Below are 26,755 nucleotides of genomic sequence, written 5' to 3' on the forward strand. Positions count from 1 at the left end.
CAGACCGCTGCAGCACTCTCTAGCTAGTGCCAGGTGGTCTTGAACCAGAGACTCGGTGGAACCATGAGTTGCCCAGGCATCACTGAAATGTAGTGTTGATGCCCAGATAACTATCCATTAAGAAGGACAATGAGAAGACTCTACTAACAGACTAACATGGGGGGGAATTAAATAAATGGTGCCCAAATTTAGGCGCTGGAATGATCTGTGAAATACCAGTGCCAGAAATGGTATTCAATGCTGATGATTCAGAAAAACTGAATCAAGTCTCTATAAACCTGTAAGATGTAATGGGGCAATTTGACAAACTGAAGAGTAGCAAATCACCTGGACCAGATGGTATACATCCCAGAGTACTTAAAAATGAACTTGCAGAACTACTGTTAGTAATATGTAATTTATCTTTAAAATCAAGAATGGTACCGGAAGATTGGAGGGTGGCCAATGTAATGCCAATTTTTTTTAATGGTTCCAGAGGTGTTATGTGAAATTATAGACCGTGAGCCTGATGTTAATGCCAGGCAAAATGATAGAGACTATTATAAAGAACAACATTACAGAGCATATACATAAGAATAGATTGATGAGAACAAGCCAACATTGATTTAGTGAAGGGAAATCTTGCCTCACCAATCTGCTACAGTTCTTTGAAGAGGTGAACAAACTTGTGGATAAAGGTGAGCCGGTTGATACTATGTATCTGGATTTGCAAAAGGCATTTGACAAAGTACCTCATGAAACACTCCAGAGGAAATTAGAGAGTCATGGGATAGGAGGTAATGTCCTATTGTGGATTTAAAACTGGTTAAAAGATAGAAAACAGAGTATGGTGAAATGGTCAGTATTCTCAATGAAGAAGGGTAGATAGTGGGGTTACGCAGAGGTCTGTGCTGGGACCGCTGTATTTATAAATGGTCTAGAAATGGGAATAACAAGTGAGGTAATTAAATTTGCTGACAACACAAAGTTATTCAAAGTTGTTAAATCACAAGAGGATTGTGAAAACTTGTAAAAGGATATTGCGAGACAGGGAGACTGGGTATCCAAATGGCAGAAGACGTTTAATGTGAGCAAGTAGAAAGTGGTGCATGTGGGAAAGAGAAACCCAAACTATAGCTATGTGATGGCAAGGTTCCCTAATAGGAATCACCAACCAGTAAAAAGATCTAAGTGTTACTGTTGATGATACTTTGAAACTCTCTGCTCAGAATGCAATGGCAGCTAAGAAAGCAAATAGAATATTAGGAATTATTAGGAAAGGCATGTAACAGAAAAATGAGGACATTATAATGCCTTTGTATCACTCCATGGTGCAACCACACCTCAAATACTGTGTGCAATTCTGGTCAACGCATCTCAAAAAAGTAATCTGGTGTTGCTCCTAACAATATCAAAATAACTCAGGTACACTATTTAAAAATTTCCCTTTGCCTCAATAGGAAGCCAGTGCAGATTGACAAAAAGTGGGGTTACTATCTCACACTTAATTTTAGAAAAAAATCAGCTGGGCATTCATAAATGCAGGCAAACAGTTCGCCTGCATTTATGCATGCCCAGCTGATTTTTTTCTATAAAGTTATAGAATTGTCTTGAAAAGGTTTGGCACTTAAATGACTGTGTGGGGATTTCAGACCACACATGTCAAAGTACTGAAAAATACACACCAAAAGCAGGGCTACCAATGGCAGGGCTACCTAATCCCCATCCCCATCCCTTGCCGAATTCTTTCACGACAAGGTTCAAAAGATAAACCTTGAATTCTCTACCTCGCCACCTCTCCCTCCACTAGTCCTGTCCCCTCTCTCTCCTTCCCCTCATTCCTTTTCCTCCTTTCCTGAAGTTACTATAGAGAAAACTACAATTCTCCTTTCTTCCTCAAAATGTACCACCTGTTCCTCTGATCCCATTCCCACCCATCTTCTTAATGCCATCTCACCTGCTCTTATTACTTTTATCTGTCACATTCTTAACCTCTCACTTTCCACTGCAACTGTCTCTACTACCTTTAAACATGCTGTGGTCACACCTCTCCTTAAGAAGCCTTCACTCAACCCTATTTGTCCCTCTAATTACTGACCCATCTCCCTCCTCCCTTTTCTCTTCAAATTACTTGAGCGTGCCATTCACCACCGCTGCCTTGATTTTCTTTCCTCACATGCTATTCTTGACCCACTACAATCTGGTTTTCGCCCTCTCCACTCAACTGAAACTGCGCTCACTAAAGTCTCCAATGACCTATTACTGGCTAAATCCAGAGGTCTCTATTCCATCCTCATTCTTTTTGATTTTTCTGCTGCTTTTGACACTGTTGATCACAGCATACTCCTCGATATCCTGTCCTCACTTGGATTCCAGGGCTCTGTCCTTTCCTGGTTCTCTTCCTAGCTCTCCCTCCGCACCCTCAGTGTTCACTCTGGTGGATCCTCTTCTACTTCTATCCCTTTGCCTGTCGGCGTACCTCAGGGTTCTGTTCTTGGTCCCCTCCTCTTTTCTATCTACACTTCTTCCCTTGGTTCATTAATCTCATCCCATGGCTTTTCCTACAATCTCTATGCTGATGACTCCCAAATCTACCTTTCTACCCCTGATATCTCACCTTGCATCCAAACCAAAGTTTCAGCGTGCTTGTCTGACATTGCTGTCTGGATGTCTCAATGCCACCTGAAATTAAACATGACCAAAACCAAGCTTCTCATTTTTCCCACCAAACCCACCTCCCCACTCCCCCCATTTTCTATTTCTGTTGATGGCTCTCTCATTCTCCCTGTCTCCTCAGCTCGAAACCTTGGGGTCATCTTTGACTCTTCTCTTTCCTTCTCTGCTCATATCCAGCAGATCGCCATGACCTGTCGTTTCTTTCTTTACAACATCTGTAAAATCCGCTCCTTTCTTTCTGAGCACTCTACCAAAACCCTCATCCACACCCTTGTCACCTCTCGTTTAGACTACTGCAATCTGCTTCTTGCTGGCCTCCCACTTAGTCACCTCTCCCCTCTCCAATCGGTTCAAAACTCTGCTGCCCGTCTCGTCTTCCACCAGGGTCGCTTTACTCATACTACCCCTCTCCTCAAGTCGCTTCACTGGCTCCCTATCCATTTTTGCATCCTGTTCAAACTTCTTCTACTAACCTATAAATGTACTCACTCTGCTGCTCCCCAGTATCTCTCCACACTCATCCTTCCCTACACCCCTTCCCGTGCACTCCGCTCCATGGATAAATCCTTCTTATCTGTTCCCTTCTCCACTACTGCCAACTCCAGACTTTGCGCCTTCTGTCTTGCTGCACCCTACGCCTGGAATAAACTTCCTGAGCCCCTACATCTTGCCCCATCCTTGGCCACCTTTAAATCTAGACTGAAAGCCCACCTCTTTAACATTGCTTTTGACTCGTAACCACTTGTAACCACTCGCCTCCACCTACCCTCCTCTCCTCCTTCCTATACACATTAATTGATTTGATTTGCTTACTTTATTTTTTGTCTATTAGATTGTAAGCTCTTTTAGCAGGGACTGTCTTTCTTCTATGTTTGTGCAGCACTGCGTACGCCTTGTAGCACTATAGAAATGCTAAATAGTAGTAGTAGTAGTAGAAGATCAGAGCATCACCAATCACCCCCTAATCACCATCCTCCTGATCTGAGCACCCCCTGACCAGCTCACCTCTAACTATCCACCCTCAATCTCAGACCTTGGATCTGAGCACTCCTGATCACATCATCCCTCAACCCCCCCCCCCCCCCCACCCACAGCAATCTCCACTATATTGAATAATACAATTATTTTGTTGGTTCAATAAGATATCACAACCTATAAGGAATCCATCTTTCAAATTATGAAAAAAGCATATTTTACATTGAATCAACTCCTACTTTAGACAAACTTTTACCCTTACTATAAAATTAAATATTACCTTCTCATCAGGGGTTGGTGAGAACATTTTTTCTTCCAATGGATGTTTGGAAAAGTCAAAAGGATATGACACTACTAAGTCACCTCCATGAAGATTGGCAGCCAGAACAAATGGAATTGACCTCATCCATTTCATCATTGCTTTTGTCTCTGGAGCGATCTGTAGGATAAGTTGCACATAACATGAATGAAGAAGAACATTCAGCTGCAACATCCAACATAAAATCTGTGTCGTTTCTGTGTTAAAAGCCATTTGTAAACAATGGACAACATCAGCTATTGTACTTCTTAGGTGGGGGAAAGGGGGAGACATAATTTTATAACAGGGAACCTAAAATTAAAAAAAAATTGTTTAACGCCTATTCTATAAAACCCTGACACAAAAGGTATAATAATATATACAAAACCCACAATAAATACCTGTGGAGGGATATTTTTGATATCACATCTAAGTCTGATTTGCTGAAAACACCCAAAGATTGAGTGGCAAATAGCGATTTTTGAACTAGAAAAATGTATTTCTGTTTCAAAAATTATTGTTTGCTAGATGTTTTGTGCTTAATATGTCTATCTTTTGGTACCACTTAAAAAAAATAGAGAAAAATACACAAAAATAAGACATGGGATGTCTGGGGGCCAGGATACTTATAGTAGGCTGTCCACACAGACATTCTAGCAAAGCAATGGGGCACCCTAGGGGGCACAGCAGTGGACTTCACATGAAAGGTCCCAGGTACACATCTCAATGTTACCCCCTTGTATTGTATGGTGAGCATTCCAGGAATAGTAAAAAAAAAAAGTACACCACTACAATAGCCCTTAAGCCTGCAGGTGTGACCTATATGTTGGTACAGTAGGTATATTGTGGTTTTTGGAGGGCTCATACTTTCCACCATAAGTGTACCAATTAGAGTGTGAAATGGGCCTGGCTCCCCTTCTCTGCAGTCCACTGCACTGACCACTAGGCTACTCCAGGACCTGTTTGCTGTTCTAAGAGGAATGACCATCACATGTGCAGCTGTTATAGAGCCTAGTATGTACTCTCATTGTCACCTCTTATGGGAGTAGGCGGGGGGTCAGTGACCACTGGGGCATTAAAGGGGGGCATGCCTTTGTCCCTCCAGTGGTCCTCTGGTCAGTTCAGGCACTTTTTTTGGCACTTCGTCGAATCTGCCTAAATTTGTAAAAGCAACGTTATTTGCTGCTAGAAGTACGCACACTTTCAAGTTAGTGCACATTATTGGCAAAGAAGACACCCATTATGTGTGCGCAAAATATTGCACAAACCACTGTGCACATGTACATACCCTCAGATTCAATATAGGTTGCCCAAAGATAGACATACAAATTTAGGCACACAGGGGCCGATGTGCAGGCAAATTAATGAATTGAGGTGTTAACAATCAATCATTGGACTTAATTGGCTTCAGTTTCAATTTGCCCATGCATCTACCCTAATCACCATTCTATAACCTACATGCCTAAATTTCATAGTGTGCAACTCAAAGGGGAAATGACTATGGGAGAAGCATAGGTGGTGCAGGGAGAATTCCCATGAATTAGGTGCAATGTTATAGAAGATCATGACTTGCACATTAAACTTCTAAAACTTGGGTACTGGCATTTACACCAGACATAAATCCAGCACCCAAAGATAGCACAGATCATTTTGGCACCTAACTTTGGATACTGTTTGCTGAAACTGACCCATAATGCATGTGGTACAGCACCTTGCTCTCTTGACAAAAAAATAAAAAAATAAACAGCAAATGAAAATGAATGAAACAAATATTCCTGGAAGTGACATGGAAAATAAAGCAAACTAAGGGCCCTGTTTACTAAGGCGCATTAGCGTTTTTAACACTCCTACAATCAGCGCACGTGCTAACCGTGTAGGCGCCTATAGGGATATTGTAGGCGCCTACACAATTAATGTGCATACGTGGTTAACGTGCATTAAAAATGTTAACACGCCTATAAAGCAGCTTAGTAAACAGGGCCCTAAAAGTTTTGCCAGTCCATTCCTATAACCGAGGGCTATAAAAATATAAATAAGTACATGCTTATTATGGTTGTATAGATTAGCAATTTGATATTCCAGTAAATAAAACTATAATATTAAGAAGACCTGGCATAAAGGTTAAAACAATCAGATGGAAACCAGGAAAACTCTGCTTGACACCTACTTGTTGCCCCACCCTTCATTATGATCCAAGATAGATAAGAGTCTTCTTACTAAGCTGTGGGGAAAAGGGCCTTCCGGTAGCAAAGGGGGCCATTTCTCCCACCCGCCAGGACCCTTTTTACTGCAGCTCCCCCGAAAAAATGGCCACGCAGTAAGATAACCTTTACTGCATGGCCATGCTGTGGGGATCACTTACCACTACCCAATGAGGTGGCAGTAAGGGCGCCCATGGTAATCCAGCAGTAACCGGGCAGCACATGGCAATGCCCAATTACTGGCGGGTTAGCACCGCGCTAGGGAAAAAAATTCCCGGCGTGCTCCTATCACAAGTGGTTGTGATGAGCTGGCAGTATTTCCATTTTAGTGTGCAGTAAGCCTGCATTGGTCTTACCGCCACTTTGTAAAATACCCCATTAGTTTAGGGTAGCATAGAAAAGCTGAAATAAATAATTCTTTTATTAAATGTGCCTTAATTCTCAGAAACTGGCAGAGTAAAACAAAGAAGCACATCAAAGTCAGACATATTACATATCACCGCTATTGATGAAAACAAAATAATACAATGCCAACAAAAATACAGAATTAATAAATAGCACGGTGAGGTTTATAATGCATCAAAATGCACAAAAGATTTAGCGCTGCTTTTACAAAAGCGGTGCTACCGATTAGCAGCACACTGAATATGAACAAGCCCATGAGAACTGGATGGACTTCTTCGGATTCTGCACGCCGCTAATCGGTAACACCGCTTTGTAAAAGGAGCCCTTATTTATTATTGCATCTTGACAACCTTCTGGAAATTACTGAACACTTACTTGTTCAAAAAGACGTACAAAAAGGATCCCCCATAACGAACTGACTCCTAAACTTCACCAGATACAACTTTTACGGAACTCTCCTAATTTGTTTATTTTAATTGCATCCTCATTACTGAATATTATATCTCGTCCTGATATCATTATGTTATGTTTTTCTATTTATCCACTTCTAACCCTACGTGATATTCTTATGCATCTTATTTGTAACAATTCTGAAATTCATATTCCGTTAATATGATTTCCATGATTTTCTTATGCACCTCATCTGTATCTATATTCTGAAATTCTTATTCCATTAATGTGTTTGTCGTTGTAATATATTGTAAGTCACATTGAGTCTGCAAATAGGTGGGAAAATGTGGGATACAAATGCAGCAAATAAATAAATAAACAAACAAACTGTTTCATCATATATCCACCGAATTTCTCTACTAGCTTATTGTCTAGGAGCAACACTGACATCCTGTGGCCATTCAGAATCCTGATTAAGATCATTTTATGAATGGTAAAGTAAGGGAATTTTTGAAAAATGATAAGAGCCAAAAATTCAGCATCTTTATCCAGGTATTCAAATTTGTAAGGAGCATTCAAATGGATCTTTTTGACTTCTGATAAATTTCTTGTTGAAAATCTGCTGAAAAGTGAAACTGCAATTATTACAGATGCATAATGATTTAGTGGTTATTTCTGTAACTGCCTGCACTAGTGAAAAGTTCACTATGCTGACACTGCTTGATTTTCAAAGTGAAACTACACGAGTACTCTCACTGTGAATATTACCCCAGAAAAAGTTGCACACACAGTTATACGTACTATTTGGTGCACGTAGGGGTTCTTTTAGTAAGGTGCGGTAACATCTGGGCTTAGTGTGTTCTAACGTGAGACTTTCCCATGCACTAAACCCAGATAGACGAAAAGTCCAACTTTAATGTATTGCTGTTTCTTTTTTCTTTTTTTGCAGGTCATGCACTTACTTTTAGGAAGCACTAAATGCTCTCGCGTTAACCCTGCATTATCTGGTTAATGTGCAATGATTCTAATGTGTTAGCTGGATAGCATGGGAATGTTCATACTCCACCCGTGTCACACCCCCTCCTAAAACTGTGTAATCCTGGTTGCCACCACAAGTTTTGGGCATCAGCTAAGATCTCGGGTTGGGTGCCCGAACCAGGGCCACAAATAAAAGTTCTGTTATCATGAACTGAGAGCAGGCTGGGTCTGGGTTTTATCCCGGTAGGCCGTAGGGTATTAAGCCACTCTCTTTCTCATTTCTCTAATAGTCAACGAGCAATACACTTCACTCACACTCCAAAGAAACTCTCCACTCCAGGATTTGTATTAAATGCAACAACTGTATTGGAATACTGCAACAGGCAGATATCCAAACTTCATACTTTTAACAAGCAGTTTACGTTATTAGTAGAGGCATTTGTAACAGTCCACACTATTGGCAATAGTTCTAATGATTGAATTGATAATCTATTGAAGAATCCTAAGGTATTTACATATTTACAGTACCATCCAGCCTTCCAGTACCCATTCTTTCGGGCAGAACAATCCAAGGTTGTTGTTTCCCGCTCCTTCTGTGGCAAGCTGTCCCACTGGGCTTTTACATAGTCATCAGACCTCCCTATGTCCCTTACCTCCAGAGGTGCACTTCCACGAGCTGCTGCCTCTGGCATCAAACAGGCTTCTTCCTGCTCTGTTCCCGGGGGGGGGGGGGAGGGGGGAATATCCCTTTCTACACACCCGGAGCTCTCCTCACAGTTACTGCTCTTGTTAGCAGAAACTAATCCTTGGTTCAGCCTTAGGTTATTGGCCTGATCAGGATACTGCCTCTCCTCATGGGTCCTGGTGGGGGTGAAGGCAACCAAAGATCATGTGATCTGTTACACTAACACTTTCATAATATCTAACTCCACCCCTCACATGACATCCCTTGTCACTTATCTCCCAATACCTCCCTTTGGGCTGGGTCTATCACCCTCCCACTGTCCCCCCTGTGAATCTCGAGAGTTCTATAAACCAGTTCTAGTAATGCCCTGGGGAAAGCCATACACCCAATCACACCCAGTTTACCAGGGGATTACAAATGTTTTAATAAAAATAAGTAATGCATAGGTTACCATGTGTTAACAGGCAAAATATTACAAAACACTTGATCATGTTTAGCAGTAGTCTGTTCTTGCATGCTAACTCCGTGTTAAGGGCTTAACACCCTTTAATAAAGGGGCCCCATAATTCTGAAATGAAATACATACTTTTGAAAATCAAAAGTATGAAAGTAAGTGTAATCCCCACCCCAATCCCATTCTCCAGTACCCTTTCTCATACTGCAGTTTAAGTTCTGCACGTGTAAATCCAATTTTGCATAGGGGAAAAGGAATGAGATTTGGCATACTGCTTTTCTGTGGTTACAATCAAAGTGGTCTACATATTACATACAGGTGTTTATTTTGTATCTGGGTCAATGGAGGGTTAAGTGACTTGCCCAGAGTCAAACAGAACTGCAGTGGAAATTGAACCTGGTTCTCAGGCTGCTGCACTAACCATTATGCTACTCTGTATAGATTGTCTAAGTGGGAAAAGAGACATACATGTCAGAATGCCTGCAATTTGCAGCATATTTTACAAAAGGTTAGCTGAATGTAAGACTTTTGTAAAATACATGTAAGTCTGCAGGAAAAAAACATGCATCTGCTAACATGTAGTGGAAAAATAAGAGCCATTTTACAAAAAAAAAAAAAGTTAAAAAAGGTATCATCACTCAGGGCTTTTGACATATAAATACTGACATTTATACATGGAAGTGGCAGATTTTTGTTTCTACATGTGTAAGTGCTGCAGTTACATGTATCATTATCAGAATTTGTAGAACTGGATATTCAAGGGGAGCCAGGTAAGGAGCTGAGCTCCAGAACTCTGTTTCAGGTGGTTCTGAACACAAGAGGTACACAAAATTCTTGACTTGACAACTGTTCCAGAACACAAGTCCAAAAGAACAGTTAGTTGATGGTTATGTGTACCACAGAGCAGGCATAAATACTGACAGGGAATTTTTTAAAATTCTCTTTCTAGTGCAAAATAGAAAATTTAAGTATAATTTTAAAGTTCATCCCAATAATGCCCAAAACATGCCCTTTTCAAATCAACAAACCCTTCTGTATACTTAAAGCCCCAAAACCAAAGGTTATATCATGAAAATGTTAATATGAAGGGAAGACACTCAGATCCAAAAAGCCACCAAGAGCTATTTGTGCAATTTCTCAGGCAAAGGGTCGAAGGGTTTGTCGATTTGAAAAAAGGACTAGCTTTTATATATCATGCCTAAAAAAAAAAATCAGTGCTGAAACGAAATACACCTAGGCGTATTCTATAAAGTATGCATAAATTTAGGCATACTTTATAGAATACCCCTAAATTTCTATGTGGTTTATAGAATATACTGAGCATCCATCTGCGCAACTAAATTTAGTTGCAGGCAGTTAAGCCAAGTAAAACTTGGTGTAAATGCCGACACTGAAATTAGACACAGACTGGGTGTATCCTGTAACAACGCACATAGATTTTAGAAATGTCCACAACCCACCCATTACATACCCATGGCTACACCCCCTTTTGAATCCATTGCAGTCTAGTTTTAGAGCAAGAGTTTATACTGTACAAAGATGGTTTTATATCTGTGGTTAATGGTCACCAGATCTCAAGTGTAGTTTGTTTGTAATGTAGGATTCATCCACAGGTATATAAATTACAGAGGTCAATATTCAAGAGAACTTATGGGGTTAGCATGGGCACTAGCCATATAAATGCTTTATTTATAAAAGTTGATGCAGGGGTTTTGAACTTAGGCCAGGTCCAGAGTAGACCACGCCATCTGAGAACCTCAGGTCTGAGATCAAGCTGGTACAGCATCAGAAGCAAGCACTAATCCCAGAAATATGAGTTAAATTTATTCCATCTCAGATCCAGGAGTTAAAATTTCATTCCTAAATAAGTTAGGTTAAGCATTGATGCACCTGAGACTGAGATCCCCAAGCCATTTATATAGTTGAACCAACTGATATATTCCTCAAGTAGCAATTATGGATAGACAAGACTGAGCATATATCCACTTGAGAGAACAATTAACTCTCCATCTGGGTTTATCTTGCACTTGGCTGCATTAAGAAAAGCTGGTATAGAAGAATATTTTTTTAAAGGCCTTCAGAGAATAGCATTTGTGTGGGGTGAGGGGCTAGAGGATTGTTGGTTGCACTGATGTGGGTTGTCAGGCACATTGATGGATTGGGGGAACAATGAAGATCATTATTGACTTGGGTACATATTGTGATAACTTATGGACTGATATTGAGCCATGATTGTCATGATGCTGACCATCTCCGGCAGAACTTGACAAGAGGGATGTGGTCCTGGTTGAATCCCTTGACCTTACTGCTGCATCTGATTTGATAGATTACAACTTACTACTGTCCAGACTCTCAAATATAGGCATCATTGGAACCATAATCAAGTGGTTTATGTGAATATACATTTACCATTACATTGCCTTCCTCAAATTCTGACTCCCACCTTTTACCTTGTGATGTGACTCAAGGCTCAGTCTTATCACTGCTCCTTTTCACCATTTTCTTCAGCCCTCTTGCTCCTTTAATTCAAAACTTTTCAGTTTCATTATATTTTTACAGATAAAATGTACTTCTTGTCTATTATAAACCATGCCGTCTTTTCATTTTCATTTTATTAGATTTATATCCAAATATCAAATCCTCTCTGGATGCCATTAACAACTGTTTAATAGTTCACCATCTACTACTACTACTACTAGCTAACATTTCTAAAGCGCTACTAGGGTTACGCAGCGCTGTACAATTTAAACATAGAAGGACAGTCCCTGCTCAAAGAGCTTACAATCTAAAAGACAAGAGAACAATCTAAAGACAAGTGTACAATCTAGAGGACGAGTGAACAGTTAATCTGATAGGGTGGATAAATTGGGGCATTCTATATTTCTCAATCTCCTGAAATCTACCTCATTATGCATTATAGGTACACCTCTACATCTTTCCCATGTTCCTACATTACAAGCTCTCCCCTTATGGATTCTTTTAAATATCTGGGGGGTTTCCTTGATGTCCAACTTTCTTTTGACATCCAAATGACTGCTGTGATCAAATCAAGCTTCCTAACCTTCTGTTACATCAGATCATTCAGAAGCTACATTGATGATATTGCTTGTGCTACTTTTTTATATGCCCTTGCCGCATCATGCTTAGACTAACATTATCAGCTCAGACCTAACTCATCTCTTTTAAAGAGATTGCAATCAGTTATCACAGGAGTTCTGACAAACAGCAATGAAGCTCAGCCTTAGTTATGGCCAAAGTTTCAATCAATAGCCATCTGAAGCGTACTTTTGAACTTGCTTTCAAGAAAGATTGTTCAGAGGCAAACACTTTCAACAGCAGTGCTTACTCTCAGGTTGTTGAATGCTGAGGTCCCCCCTCTCTTAGGGTGACTTTGTCCAACAACCCCCCCCCCCCCCCCCCCCACACACACACACACACACACACTTTTCTTGGGCTCCTGTCAAGGCAGGACTCTCCCTTCCTCAAGTAATCATGACTTCTGGTACTTCTTCAAACTCTTAGGCTATTCGGACAACAAAACAACCTTGTCTAGGAAGCTATTGGTGATATGCAAATTATTCATTCCTCCTGGGCTCAGACTTGTGCAAATCAGCCAGCAAGGCCCCCTTCCAACCAAGACTGTAGGGTACTTTGCCCATGAATACAGCTTTCTTTCAGCAAGCAATAAGGAGCTAAGTTCCTCTTAGTAGACTGCTGGGGTCTCAGTCTAACAGCTGACAGGACTATATCTCACTGTGATCTTATGGTCCTGTCCTCAACCCATGGCTGTTAGTCCCATGTCTCAAACTATTTTCTTCACGCTACATCACGTTGGAAAAATTCCTCTTCATGTAAGAGGACTTAAAACAATAAGTACCTTCTTGTTGTAAGTCCAGCTTCCTTGGCATCTCCTTTGGGGTCCATGCCCTGGGATTTTCAGTCCCCTGTGATCAGTCTCTCATTCAGTTTTCCTGGGTCCTGCTTTGGGGTCTATGCCCTTGGGTTGTCTGCTCTGGCCAGCTTCTCAGACTACAGATAGAGCTTCATTCTTCTCCTTCAGGCCCCCCTCCCTTCTGACTTCTTCCTCCTAGAGAGTGCTTTTATGGGGCTTCTAATACCTGACCCCATATTTTCTAGGCTGCCTATCTTAATTCCAGATGGATCCTGAATTTTCCTAGCTAGGGCTTTATTCTTAAAAGGGAAATACCTCTTCCACTCTTTGATGGGCTCTCCTACTCTTAACCTAAAAAGGGCAAGACTACTTCCTACAGCCTTCGGGTTTAGGCTGTCATATGTGCGGCAGATCTCCCTCTAGTTGGCAATAATTATGTACTTATGTAGTTGTCCCTCCACAGCTAAGTAGGTCCTTAACTGAAAGAGCTCCCTCTAGTGGCCCTTCCATTTCTAAGCAGGCCCTTTACTCTCAAAGCTCCCGCTAGTGGCATCTCTATGGCAAGGCATGCCCATGCAATGTTCTTTCTTTCTTTCTTTCTTTCTTTCTTTCTTTCTTTCTTTCTTTCTTTCTTTCTTTCTTGTGGTAGGTTCCAAGTGGCTCACATGGTTCAATGAGAGACAATTACAGAGTATCAAGCAAGGTTAACAGTTCATGAGAGACAGTGACTCTGTAGTAACTTTCTCGCAATTAGTATTGAACCAGGTTCAGACCTTGAGAGGTTCAATGGAGTTTACATGATTCTTTGGTGGATTGGTTACAAAATGAATCAAATAAGGTTACAACATGAATTGAACAGGGTTACAATTCAAGGGGGACAATGGGGTCTGTGGTAAAATCTACGCATTTTGTAAAGAACAAAGTTAGAAATTCTATAGATCTATGAGATCATAATGTGTCCTGATAGAGAATAGTTAAGGAAGGTAAGATAGGTTCAGAATACAAGTGTAGGAAGGTGCGTTAGGTGTTTGGATTTAGTAGATATGATCGGTCAGCTGGGTGGTTAGGTTGGTTCAGTGGGGATGTGTTTCCTGAAAATGTGGGCCGTCAGATGTTTTTAGAAGATTAGATAGTTGTCTTTTAGTTTTAGGTCTTTTGGAAGTGTATTCCAGGTTTTGGTGCAGACATAGGAGAAGCTGGATTTGAAAGTTGATTTGTATTTCATGTCTTTACATGTTGGGAAGTGGAGGGTAAGGTAAGACCATGCTGATTTATTTGTATTCCGGATTGGTAAGTCTATTAGATCGGTTATGTAGCCCGGTAAGAGGCTGAAGATTATTCTGTACACCAGAGAACAAATCTTGAAGGCTATGCAGACTTGACTTGGTATGACCTGATGGTCAGGAAACTTTGAATCCAGGAGAATATCTTCATTCTGATTCCTACATTGTCAAGTGTTCTTTGTAGAATTTGGAGGTCCACCATGTCAAGGCACTCGACATGTCGAACTGGAGAAATAGGTTGTTATTTCCTCTTGAGATTTAATGCTTAAATTTGGTTAGGAGTGTGATTAGTACCGTTTCAGTACTGTGGTTGGATCTAAAGCCTGAGTGAGATTTATGTAGTATTGAAAAATGATTGATGTATTCTGTTAGTTGTTTGGCTACTATACTTTCCATCATCTTGGTCATTGCACTGGTGCAACTGGTCTGTAATTTGAGATATCATTGGGGTTTTTTTCTTGGAGTCTTTTGGGATTGGCGTAAGTAGGATCTTTCCCTTATCCTGTGGGAATAATCCTTTCCAGAACATGAAGTTTAGATGGGCTGTGAAGTCTTCAGTAAATTGGTTGGGAGGTGTTTTCATAATATAGTTAGGACATGTATCTAGTGATCAGTGTGCTGAGGAGAACTTTTTAATCGTTAGGGCTGCTCTCTTATTAGAAAGGTGAGTGAAGTTTGTCCAGGTTTGGTCCGCTGGTGTTTCTCCTGTGTGTGGGTCTAGTTCATCTAAGAAGGTTTCCAATTTGGTGGTCTCCTGGGGTAGATTTTTATGTAAATTGATGATTTTTTCCTCAAAGTATTTGGCTAATTTGTCTGCAGGTGGAAGATCTTCGTTTGTTGTTGTCACTGATTTGGTGTCTATTAGATTGTATAGTTTCTTCGAGTCCTTATAATCTGGGCCCTATTTGATCTTTATAGAATTTTCTTTTCGCTTGTCTTATTTTCTCTTTCTACCTCTTTTGTGTTTCCATGTGGATTTTGTTTTATCATTTTTACTTTTTCTCCATGCTCATTCTTGTCTTCTGCATTGTGTTTTTAGTTCTTTCAGTTTGCATGGTTTGCATGGGTGCTATTTCATCTAGAATTGTGATGCATCTCTTGTCCCGTTCTGTTATGTATTCTATGGAGTTCCATCTCTGGCCATCTTCAAATCTAAGCTAAAAACCCACCTTTTTGATGCTGCTTTTAACTCCTAACCCTTATTCACTTGTTCAGAATCCTTATTTTATCATCCTCACTTTAATATTCCCTTATCTCTTGTTTGTCCTGTTTGTCTGTCCTGATTAGATTGTAAGCTCTGCCGAGCAAGGGACTGTCTCTTCATGTTCAAGTGTACAGCGCTGCGTATGTTTAGTAGCGCTTTAGAAATGATAAGTAGTAGTAGTAAGTAGTAGACCCGGCCACCTGAGTGTGACACCCCTGGAACGCTAGAGACCCCTACAGGCCCCAGCCCCTGTCCAGCATGACCTGAGAGGGGAAAAAAAAGCAAGGCACAAACTAGAGCCTGAGACACCTAAGACTAAAATCTCTCTCTCTCTCTCTCTCTCTCTCTTTAACATCCCCCTGAAAGTCTCTACCCAAATACCTGACCAGGACTACAAATCCACCACCTGCTGGAGACTGAGAACTATTGGCTCTCTGGGGATTGCACAGCATGGTTATAGAAACCAGTAGTTCTTAGTCTCCACCTGCTGAACAGAGTGCATAACCCATCTATTCAATTCTGGAGGGATGCTATGGAAATTACATTCTGCCTTTATCTTTTATTTAAAACTAGTGGAACCATGCCCATTTCCTCAACAATGAAACGGGCCCTAGGAAGGCTATCATGTAAGCTTTTTTTTTCTCTCTCCCCTGCCCTCCCCTCCATGTCCAGCAATTCTTCCCTCCCCTCCCCTCCATGTCCAGTGATTCTCCTCTTCCCTGCCCTCCCACCTGTGTCTCGCGATTCTCTCCTCTACTGTCCTCCCATCCCATCCATGTCCATCAATTCTACTGTGCCTTGCCCTCCCCCACTTCCCTTCCCTTCCTCCCTCTCCTCGATGTCCCGCGATTCCCTCCTCCCCTTGATTTGTACCTGAACGTTCTCTGGCTAGCTGGCGCTGGCTTCCATTCCGTTCATAACAGTGGCATAGCCAGAAGGCAATTTTTAGGTGGGCCAACAGATTGGATGGATGGGCACTAGAGAAACACCTGCCACTTGATATGCCCTGCGCAAGCCCCTACTCCTACCGCACATCTACCCCACTCCCAATAACTTCAATGGGGGTAGCAGTGCTGGCTTCAGTGGCTGCAGGCCACATTGAGAGCTAGGGGAAATATAAGAGGGTGCACTCTTGATCCTCCACTAAGCCACGGTCCACCAACACACTTATGCTTCCCCCAACTATGCCCTAAATATTACAGTGGGGCCCTAAAATATCAATACATCAAGAAAACTGAACAAGCCTTCCATCCAGTACCCTCCTCCTCTTCCTCCCATGTCCAGCAGCTCTCTCCCTTCCCTCAAGTCCCTTCTTCCTCTTCCTCCCTTGTCCAGCAGCTCCCCAGCCCCTTCCTCCTCTCCCTCCCATGTCCAGCAGCTCTCTCCCTTCCCTCAGCCCTTCTTCCTGTTCCTCCCTTGTCCAGCAGCTCTCCAGCCCCTTCTTCCTCTCCCTCCCATGTCCAGCAGCTCTTTCCCCCTTCCATCCAGATCCCCTCCTCCTTTTCCTCCTACCTCATGCAACTCTCTCCCTTCCATTCAGATCCCCTCCCTCCCTCCCACATCCAGTAGCTCTCTCCCTTCCCTCCAATCCCCTTCCTCCCACAAGTCTGACTCCGGCAAAACTATCCCTTCCCTCCAGCCCCCCCCCCCTCCGTCCTCTCCCCAAAGGTCCAGCACTTACTTTCGTTCTGCCCGCCAGGCCCGCCCTTCCAACATCCTTCACTTGCTGTCACTGCCTTTTCTCCCATGGCTCCGGGTACGGCCGTCCAGGAGGCAACTTTTAGCATTGCCTGTGTGCCTGCCTTGAAATAATTCTTCTTCCCAGGCTCCGCTGTATCGGTCCCTGCATTCTCTTTTTCGCCTGTTGCGCAGCGCTGCCATTCACACAGGCAGCTCCGCTCCCCCCTGCCACGTCCATCTGGTCCTACATAAACAGGAAGTGCATCAGAGAGGGCTGGATGGGTGCAGCAAAGGGGAGCGGAGCTGCCTGTGTGAATGACAGCACTGCGCGATGGGCGAAAAAGAGAATGCAGGGATCGATGCAGTGGAGCCTGGGGAGAAGAATTATTTCAGGGCAGGCAGGCACGCAGACAACGCTAAATGCTGCCTCCCGGATGGCCGTACCCGGAGCCGCGGGAGAAAAGGCAGCAACAGCGAGCGAAGGATGTTGGATGGGCAGGCCTGCAGGGAAAGTGGCTGGGCCTGGGTCCGTCCAGGCCTGCCTATGGCTACACCTCTGGTTCATAACATCCCTCCTGATGTCAGCTCGCCTCCAGCATTCCCTTCCCTCTCACTGTTCCGCCCTCTGATGTCATTATGTCTTGACGCGAGGGCGGGACAGTGAGGGGGAATGGAACGCTGGAGGCTGGCTGACGTCAGGAGATGTTACGAACCCAGGCACCCAGGAGATGCTATGAACCCAGGCAGCCAGACATTTTCATTGGAGGTGAAAATTATTATATAGGATATTTATAGCCTGCACTATCCCACTTTCTGAACTGTAACTCCCGCAAAGTGGATTACAACCAAAATAAAACTTTGCAATAAATTCTATTACAGTACACAATATTAATAGAACAACAAAATAAAGATACTGAAAATGGCAAACACTACAAAATCTGAGTCATAGAGAATGCTACTGAATAACAAGAAGACAATGATGAAGTACAGCTATAGACTGCCAGCAATGAAGGAACTGAACTACAGTGATAAAACCAGTGCCAGCTGAGCCAGTGACAGTGAGAGACACTACAGCAGCATCTCACAGAGAAAAAAAATGAAGTGACATTTCACAAAAAGCGCACCAGTTGCTTTGAACAATGGCAAGCGTGAAGAATTAAAAACAATTTAAGAAGAACAGAATGATCCCTGTCATCCTGCCATGTGTTCTCAAATACCAACAGGTGAAGTTTTGTTGATTAATCAAAACTAAAGAAAGGACAACAGCCAATTGAAAGACATTTTGTAGTGCTGGCTTTTAGTACCCCCCGGCTTTTAGTACCCCCCCCCCCCACACACACACACACACCACACACATACACACCATGCAAATAACAGAAATAAAGATACACAGATCAAGGGCTTTCTGGCAGGTGCCTGATATGTGGTTATAAAACACATTAGTGACAGCACTGCCCTTCTAGTAGCCATGCAGGCTCTGGTTTTTCAGTGTCAGTTACTGGATTTAAAAGTGACTCAGATCTATTGCTGACAATTTAAAGTTGTTTTTTTAGAAACGTTTTCTGTGTGTGAAGAGTATTTGCTTAACTCTATAAACCATGTTAGCTTCAAATCTATGAACAGTTTGTCTGGCCTAAAACATGAGATTCATGAAGTAAACTACAAAATTATTTGTGCATGAAGAAACATGCAAAAACACAAAAAATGTGTTCTGTAGGGTTTTTTTTTTTCAGTTGAACCTGTTTGTAAAATTTACAGTTTAGATCACAAACAGCAAAATTTCACTTCTATTCCTTATGTATAAAATTTGAATAAATTCAAAAGTAATGAATTTCACTCCTGCTCTGTTTAAATGCGGTCAAGCTCTGAAAGCATAGTGCTTTCCTTTAGTAATCTAGCAGGAAAGGAGCGGAGACAGACCTCTTGTTTCTCAGCACTTGCCAACATATTAGTGCGATTGTTCTGGACTCCACATCACTGAGATTGAGAGTAAGCTCTACCCACCAGGAGATCTGTTGAAAAGCCTTCCCTGTGCAAGTGGTGATTTCACTGTCAAAGGAGGCAAAGCCAGAAGATAATCACCCCTTTAGTTATTCTCTTCAGGGATCCCGAAGGATTGACCACTTAAAAATATCATTAAAATTGTCTACAGTACCTAAAGATTGAAGAGTGGCCAATGTAATTCCAATTTTTAAGAAGGGTTCCAGGGGTGAGCCTGATGGCAGTGCTGTACAAAATTTCAGAAACTATTATAGGGGGCCCTTTTACTAAGCCGCTTAAGCGTCTACACGCATCTGAAGTGTGCCAAAATGGTGTTGCTGTATAGCTACCACATGGCTCGTGCAGTAATTTCGTTTTTGGTATGCAGCCGATACGCACAGCTGAAAAATAATTTTTATTTTCTGCCACACGTTTCGGTTGTGTGCCAAAAAACTAAACCTTACAAGGTGGGTGGGCAAAGGACTTTGATGAAGTGTAAGAGGAGAAAGATGGGAAAGCGAGCACTGATTTCTACCTTTCTTCTTCACTCCCCTTCCACTCCACCAATGGAGAAGCACCATGTGTTACCAGCTTACGTTCAAATATAAACATCCAAAGTCTCTTCCCTCCAATGTCCCACCTGTAATCCCAATCCCTCTTCCTAACTCTTTTTACCAAACCTTCACCCACAGCATAAAACAGAAACCAAGGAGGGGAGGGAAGCCGGGACCCCACCAACTGGTGCCGCATTTCTGCAGGCTGGACCAAGGCCTTTGCAGCCTTCAAATTCTAAAGAATTAAGAATTTTCTTTAAAAGGCTTGGGCTTAGACCAGAAGTATCTCGTCAATATATGGCGCCTAAAAAATTGGCACTGAAATCAGTGCCAACTAAGCATATTCTATAATCGCTGCCTAGATTTAGGTGCCAATTATAGAATAAACTTAAATCGACACGCATCCATTTATACTATTGAAATGTGACATAAATTCCAGCGCGTAGATTTGGGCACACTGGGCCATAATCTATAACTAGGTATGTAAATTTTGGAACACCCATGAAATGCCCATTTCCCTACCCATAACCATGCCCTTTTTTGCCTGCGCATGTTAAAAGCTTGGTGCACTTTGTTACAGAATATGCTTAGTGATTTGTGCACCTAAATTCTAATCAGTGCCAATTAGTGCTCATTATTGCTTGTTAAGTGCAGTTATCAGCACTCATTAGATTGATAAGCTTGTTAAATTACGTGCATTGTTATAGAATCCATGCCGATTTCAGTACTGATCTCTAGGTGCTGTATAGAATCCAAGGGTTATTGCCAATAATTGGGTACTAACAATCAATTTTCAGTGGTCGCACCATGGAGCGATACAAAGGCATTATAACATCCTCATTTTTGTTTACCATTCCGTTCCTAATAATACCTAACATTCTATTTGCTTTCTTAGGCGCAGCAGCAGCACACTGAGTAGAATGTATAGAAGGCGATTTTTCATTCAAAATTAAAGTGTGAAAATTGCTAGTTGATTTGCATGATTCTTCACCTCATTAATGATTATTCATACTTTTGGGCTTTGCAACTGCAGGAGTACACATGCAAAAAACATGTTATTCACAAAATCAATTAGATCTAAGAACATAGGAACAGCCACACTGGGTCAGCCTAAAGGTCTATCTAGCCCAGTATTCTGCTTCCAACAGTATCCAATCCAGGTCACAAGTATCTGGCAGAATTATAAGTGACCATTTTATCACACTTGCAGGTTACTGGTCATTTTAATGTTGGCCTTAACCTCAATATACACATAGACCTAATTTTCAGCCTATAGTAGTCAGCAAATTTAAAGACACCACTTGCAGGCAGTAAATAACCCATATATCCAATGCTATGCATAATCTGGGCACTGGCACTGAATATCCAGGTCTGGTTGACTGCTGGAAATTATCCAGATGCCAGCTGATCTTCAAACTGGTGTACATAAAGCACCCTGGATAAAGTTAGGCCTGCCCTTTTGATTTCCTGCCCAGTTAGCAGACTGAAAATCACCACTAACAAGATACGTTTCAACTTCCCCCTTGACATGCCCCAGCACTAACATATTCAGTGGCCCTAATCAGTTAAGTGCCAATAAGTATGTTTCTGGGGCCAGCCAGCAAGATTTTCAACCTACTCAGTTAAATCTTTTTTGAAGATCTATCCCTTAGATTGTAAGCTATTTTTAGTAGGTAGATATTACACCATGATTACTGTAATGTTGTAAGATGCCTTGAGCATTATTTGGAAAGGTGAGCTCAAATTCCAAATTATTGTTACACATTGTTGAATCATTAGATAGTTGATTCTAGGGTTAGAATTTCTTTTCATTTCATACCTTACCATCCCAGTATGATTCTGGAATGGGGAGGTGATCAACACGTGCCCCGTATATTCTCCGTGTTCTATAAAATTCAGCTGTCAGTTCTGGAAAGTTTCTGTTCAGATCCAGATTCTGTGTATTTTGCCTTCCATTTGTCCATCCATTGTATCCAGCTCCCTGTATGTTTATAAGAATAAGGTCAATTAGACAAGATGCTCATGGCATCTTTCCTAATAAATAATAATCTACAAGCTACTCGTTATCTGCAATGGTTAATGGAAGTTAGATGGACAAAATGTTTTATCTGACAACTTCTTTCTAGATTTGAAAGAGATTTACAGAAGTGCAACGTGTTCTCATCTGATGAAGAAGCATGCATAGTATAAACAAATCTGAAAGCCCGTGCAGCTATAGAATTGTAATACTGTGGAGGGGTATTTTCAAAAGGACATTCAAGTCAGAATTGGACATCCTGCTCATAACATTAAAAAAAAAGTCTCACAGCCATTTCCAAACAGGAAATACGTTGGGGGTTTCAAGTTCGAACATATGTGAGAACGCTCAAAATGAACAGCCATTTTATAAACTGAAACATCAAAATAATGAACACCAAAACTCCAGGGACAAGGACATTCGTCTGGCAGCAGTTTTACAGAAATGGCCACACAGTCATCCTTGCAGAGCAGAGGGGCAGCCTAGCGCTCAGTGCAGTGGACTATAAACCAGGGCACCCTGGTTCATATCCCCATAGAACTCTTTTATTTTATACTAGTAAAAAAGGCCCGTTTCGCAAACAAATCAAATGGGCGCTAGCCAGGTTTTCCTCATAGTGTGTATGTTTGAGTGAGTGTGTGTGTGATAGTGACTGTGTGAGAGAGAGAGCGTGACTGTGCTATTGTGTGTCAGAGAGAGATTGAGACTGGGTGCTTGTGTATGTGTGAGTGTGTGTGTTTCAGAATAAGTGTGTGCGAGTGCGTATGTGAGTGACAGTGTGTTCCCCCTTCCCTTCTCCCTTCCCCCACCCCTACTGTTCCCTTTCCTTTTGCCCCCCTGCTCTTCCTCCCTCCTATCCCCCCTCTCCCTTCCCCCTCCCCCCTCTGCCTTCCCCTTCTCCCCCTCTCCCTTTCCCCCTTTCCCCTTTTCTCCTCTGTGTTAGTTCCAGGTACCGCTCCCTGGACCACCCCTGCCACCTGTTCCCATCCGTCTGATTGTGCTCCTTCCCCGCTCAGCAATATCAAAACAGCATTGCAGTATTCATAAGGATTATACCTACAACGTAACCAAAGTTTCTGTAGAATTCGGCCTGATAACATTGAGCATACGTCCAACTGACACCTGGAAGGATGTGCAAGTTTCCATGGCGACTTGCATGGTCCCGTGTCTGCACACATCTTTGTGTGCGCAAGTTATTTGCATAGTATTTAAAAGTGAAGAAGCACATGTTTAAATGTGCAATGCAGGGCTGTAAACGTCTGCTCAGCTGGCGGAGATAGACAACAGCAGAGATCGTTAGCAGCACGGCACGGAACGGGAACGGCAGGGCAAGGCGTTGCCAGCAGCATGTGAGGGTCTTGCAGATTTCGTGGGAGCCAGCGGGTGTACGGTGACGTCATTGGGAGGCTGTGTACCTGTCGTTGTGCGTTGCTGCCAATGTTGTGGGGCGTTGAGTGAGTCAGTTCTGCCCCGGGGGAGAGTGAGAGATACTGGAGGAAGCCAGAGCTAGCAGGTCTTACACACACGTAGCACACCCACTTTCCCAGCAGCAGGGGCCGGACAGTATTTGCAGGTGGCGAGGCGGTTGCTGGTTTTGGGGGGGGGGATAGGGGCTTGGTGATGCGCCGGGGGAGGGGGTTGGGTGATGCACCGAGGGGTGGGTAGGGGCTTTGTGAAGCGCCGTTCTGGGGGGGCAGGCAGTTAGAGTTGTTTGTTAGGCAGGGGGAGGAGTAGGGAAACTACCCCGCCCCCTGCATGGGTCTCGGATTGGCAGGGGAGGGGCTTGGGTGATGTGTGGGTGGTCCGGCACTGACCGTTTTTGCTCCATGAGTGTCAGTGCTCCGCCCTCGACGTCATCAAGTTTGACGTGTGGGCGGGGCAGACACTCATGGAGCAAAAGTGGTCTCTGCCACTTCACTTTAGAACGTTGGGTAAGTGAGGCTTCATTAGAACGTTGGAGGTGCATTTTATATAGAGAGATAAGCCCTTCAGGAACAGGGAAATACCTACTGTACATGACTGTACACCAGCTCAACAGCCTTCAGGCTTGCATGAGTCATAACTATTTAGGTACAGTCCCCCCACCCCCACACCCATATTCAAAACTATTGAACCAGCCTATGTTCTCTGCCATATATAGTAGTTTATAAAGACAAGCAGGCACCTACTAGCTTTTATAAAATAGTATCTATGCACTTGCTCTACTATATATATATAGTGCACTCCATTTAAGTGCATGTCGGATAAGCGCATGCTCTGTTTAACTGCATGCTGTACTTCGGTCCCGTTTTTGGCGCCATCAATTTCTATGGGGACAAACTTCGGTTTAGCGCACCACTGACAAGTGCAAGATTCGTTTATATGCATGGTTTAAGACAGCTCCTCTGCAGGAAAGACTCCACATAAGTGCATGCACGGAATATGGAAGCCGATTGCCACGTGACAAAGGGGCGATAAATTTGAAAGATCATTGGTTAACTGCCACAGGCAGAATAAGCGAAAGAAAGTTGTTAGAGTGCACACTGGAGTCGTTGTCGTCATCGCGCAACTGTAAGACTTTAACACTGGCTGAACAAATAGAAGTTCTTAAAAATTAGAAAACAAAGTCAAGCATCTATTGCTAAAGAATATGGTGTCAATCCCAGTCAAATTTCACGTATCTTGAAGCCGAAAGATCAGCTTCTGACAGGAAACGTAAACGGGTGGGAAAAGCTGAGGATGTAGAAGATGCTCTTCTTCGGTGGTTTTCTCAAGTCAGAAGCAGACAGTTTCCTGTCACTGGTCCACTGCTTATGGAGAAAGCTAATCAACTAGCTGAAAGTCTTAGACTAACTGAATTCAAAGCCACTGTTGGATGGTTGGAAAGATGGAAGGAGAGGAACAACATAAAATTCAAGAAACAGCATGGTGAAAAACAAAACACTGATGACTTTGGTGCTGAAAATTGGGTTGTTTCAGTTCTTCCTACCATCTTGAACGAGTTTGCACCTCATGACATTTTCATTGCTGACGAAAACAGTCTCTACTGGCGAGTGATTCCTGATGGAACACTTGCATTCAAACGAGCCGAAACTACAGGAAGTAAAACGTCGAAGGACCGACTGACGATCCTCCTTTGCTGCAATATGGATGGGAGTGAGAAGTTGGAACCACTTGTCATTGGAAAGAGCAAACAGTCCCGTTTCTTCAAGAATGTTAAGCGACTTCCTGTGTCATATGAGGCTAATGCTAATTCATGGATGACTGGGGAAATTTGGAAGCAGTGGCTAAAGTGGTTAGACACTAGAATGTGGGCACAAAGCGTTGCTTTGTGACAATTGTGCTGCACACAGTGATGATGTCAGGCTGTCTAACGTCAAGGTGGTCTTCCTGCCACCAAACACTACCTCTCTGATCCAACCTATGGATCAGGGCATAATAGCCAATTTCAAACAACATTATCGGGCTCTTGTGCTACGTCATCTGATGAGCATTATGGATGACCAGACTGGCAAGGATAAACATGCTGTTGAACTGGCTCATAATCTATCACTGCTGGATTCCCTACATATGGAGAAAGAAGCCTGGAATCATGTTACACAGGCAACCATTGTAAATTGCTATAAGCAGGCAAGCTTTGTTAAGGATGTGGAGAGGGACGAAACAGATGCAGCTATTGCAAATGTGTCAGATGAACAGGCTATTGACATCTCAGCTGGTGTTACTGAAGAGGAGTTTCATCACTATGTAGCTGTTGATTACAATCTACAAACAGCTGACAACAGCACTGATGTTGAGATATGCACCTACATGCAGGCAACGGCTCATGATGAAGCAGATGATGAAATGAGCAGCGAGGCACATGCTGACGAAATTCAACAACCTGCTGTCACTTTTGCAAGAGCGCTGGAGAGTCTCAACACTGTGCGGGCCTATCTGGAGGCCACTGGATGTCAGTACTATGACAGTTTCTACCGTCTGGCAGACGTAGTCTATGGAACTCACAGACCCAATATTGTACAGAGGACTATGACTGATTACTTCAAGTAAGCCTAACGTCAGTTAACGGAGACTGTATAAAGTCAGTTAACGGAGACTGTATACTGTACGTATAATAAACAGTACTGTACATATGTTTATCAGATGTCAAGCTTCTTTGGGTCACAATGGTTAAGTGCACGCTCCGGTTAACTGCATGTATTTCTTTGGTCCCAGACCCTTGCACTTAAGCGGATTGTACTGTACTCTTTTTCCACTGGATTCTATATATGGCAACTACATTTGCTTGCACAAATCAGCTCAAATTGCCAATTTGCGTGTGCAACTTAATTGATTAATGAGCCAATCAGGGCTAATAATTGTCTGCTAACAACCAATTATTGGTGTTAATTGGCATTAATTGGGAGTTACGTGCACATCATATTCTATAATGCATAATTTCAAGGGGGCGCGGACAGGGGTGTTTCAGGAGCATTCCAGGGGAGGTCCCAGAATTCACGTGCTTTGTTATAGAATAGACTTGAAAACTCATCTCTTTGAGAAAATTTATTGCAAGGATCAAAACACATGAAGTCCATACACACTAACAGAAATGCACCAATACACTCTCTTCTGAATTCTCTTCCCCTGTATTTTCACCACTTAGAACTCTACCCACAGATAAAATTGTTATACCCTAATGTTCTCTTGCTATTGTTCTATCGCCCATTGTTACACTCCATTGTTCTACTCCCCAAATGATGTTTTGACTTTGACTTTGTCTTCCCATAACTCTTCAAAATGTAACCCATAATCGTACTGTAACAAATTGTATTTCCATCATTCACAATGTATTGTAAGCCACACTGAGCCCGCAAATAGGTGGGAAAATGTGGGATACAAATGCAATAAATAAATAAATGCCTAAAGTTAGGCACCGTTTATGCACTTAGCACTGTTCTAAAAAGGACGCAGATCCTTTATAAAACAGCACTCAGCATTTAAATTTTTCAGCGCTGACTTTTCAGCACTATTTATAGAATCTAGTCCTTTATGTGTGCAAGTGGTTTATAAAACTATTTCTAAAGAAAGAACATAAACATTGCTATTTTGGGACAGAATGAAGGTCTATCTAGTCCAGTATCCT

At 42.4% G+C, this 26,755-nt stretch overlaps 1 protein-coding gene across 1 annotated transcript in view; it reads right to left on the minus strand.

The window, feature by feature from the left end:
• The window catches only part of CPZ (carboxypeptidase Z), a 148,177-nt gene that overhangs the window by 37,034 nt on the left and 84,388 nt on the right, over positions 1-26,755 (minus strand). The window contains exons 6-7 of the mRNA XM_030191145.1: positions 21,454-21,615; positions 3,911-4,069 (exon numbers count right to left, since the gene is read on the minus strand). Coding sequence (XP_030047005.1) covers positions 3,911-4,069; positions 21,454-21,615 — 321 coding nt within the window. The remainder of the gene's footprint in view (positions 1-3,910; positions 4,070-21,453; positions 21,616-26,755) is intronic.

Source organism: Microcaecilia unicolor, chromosome 2 (genome assembly GCF_901765095.1).
Source record: "Microcaecilia unicolor chromosome 2, aMicUni1.1, whole genome shotgun sequence".
Taxonomy (NCBI): domain Eukaryota; kingdom Metazoa; phylum Chordata; class Amphibia; order Gymnophiona; family Siphonopidae; genus Microcaecilia; species Microcaecilia unicolor.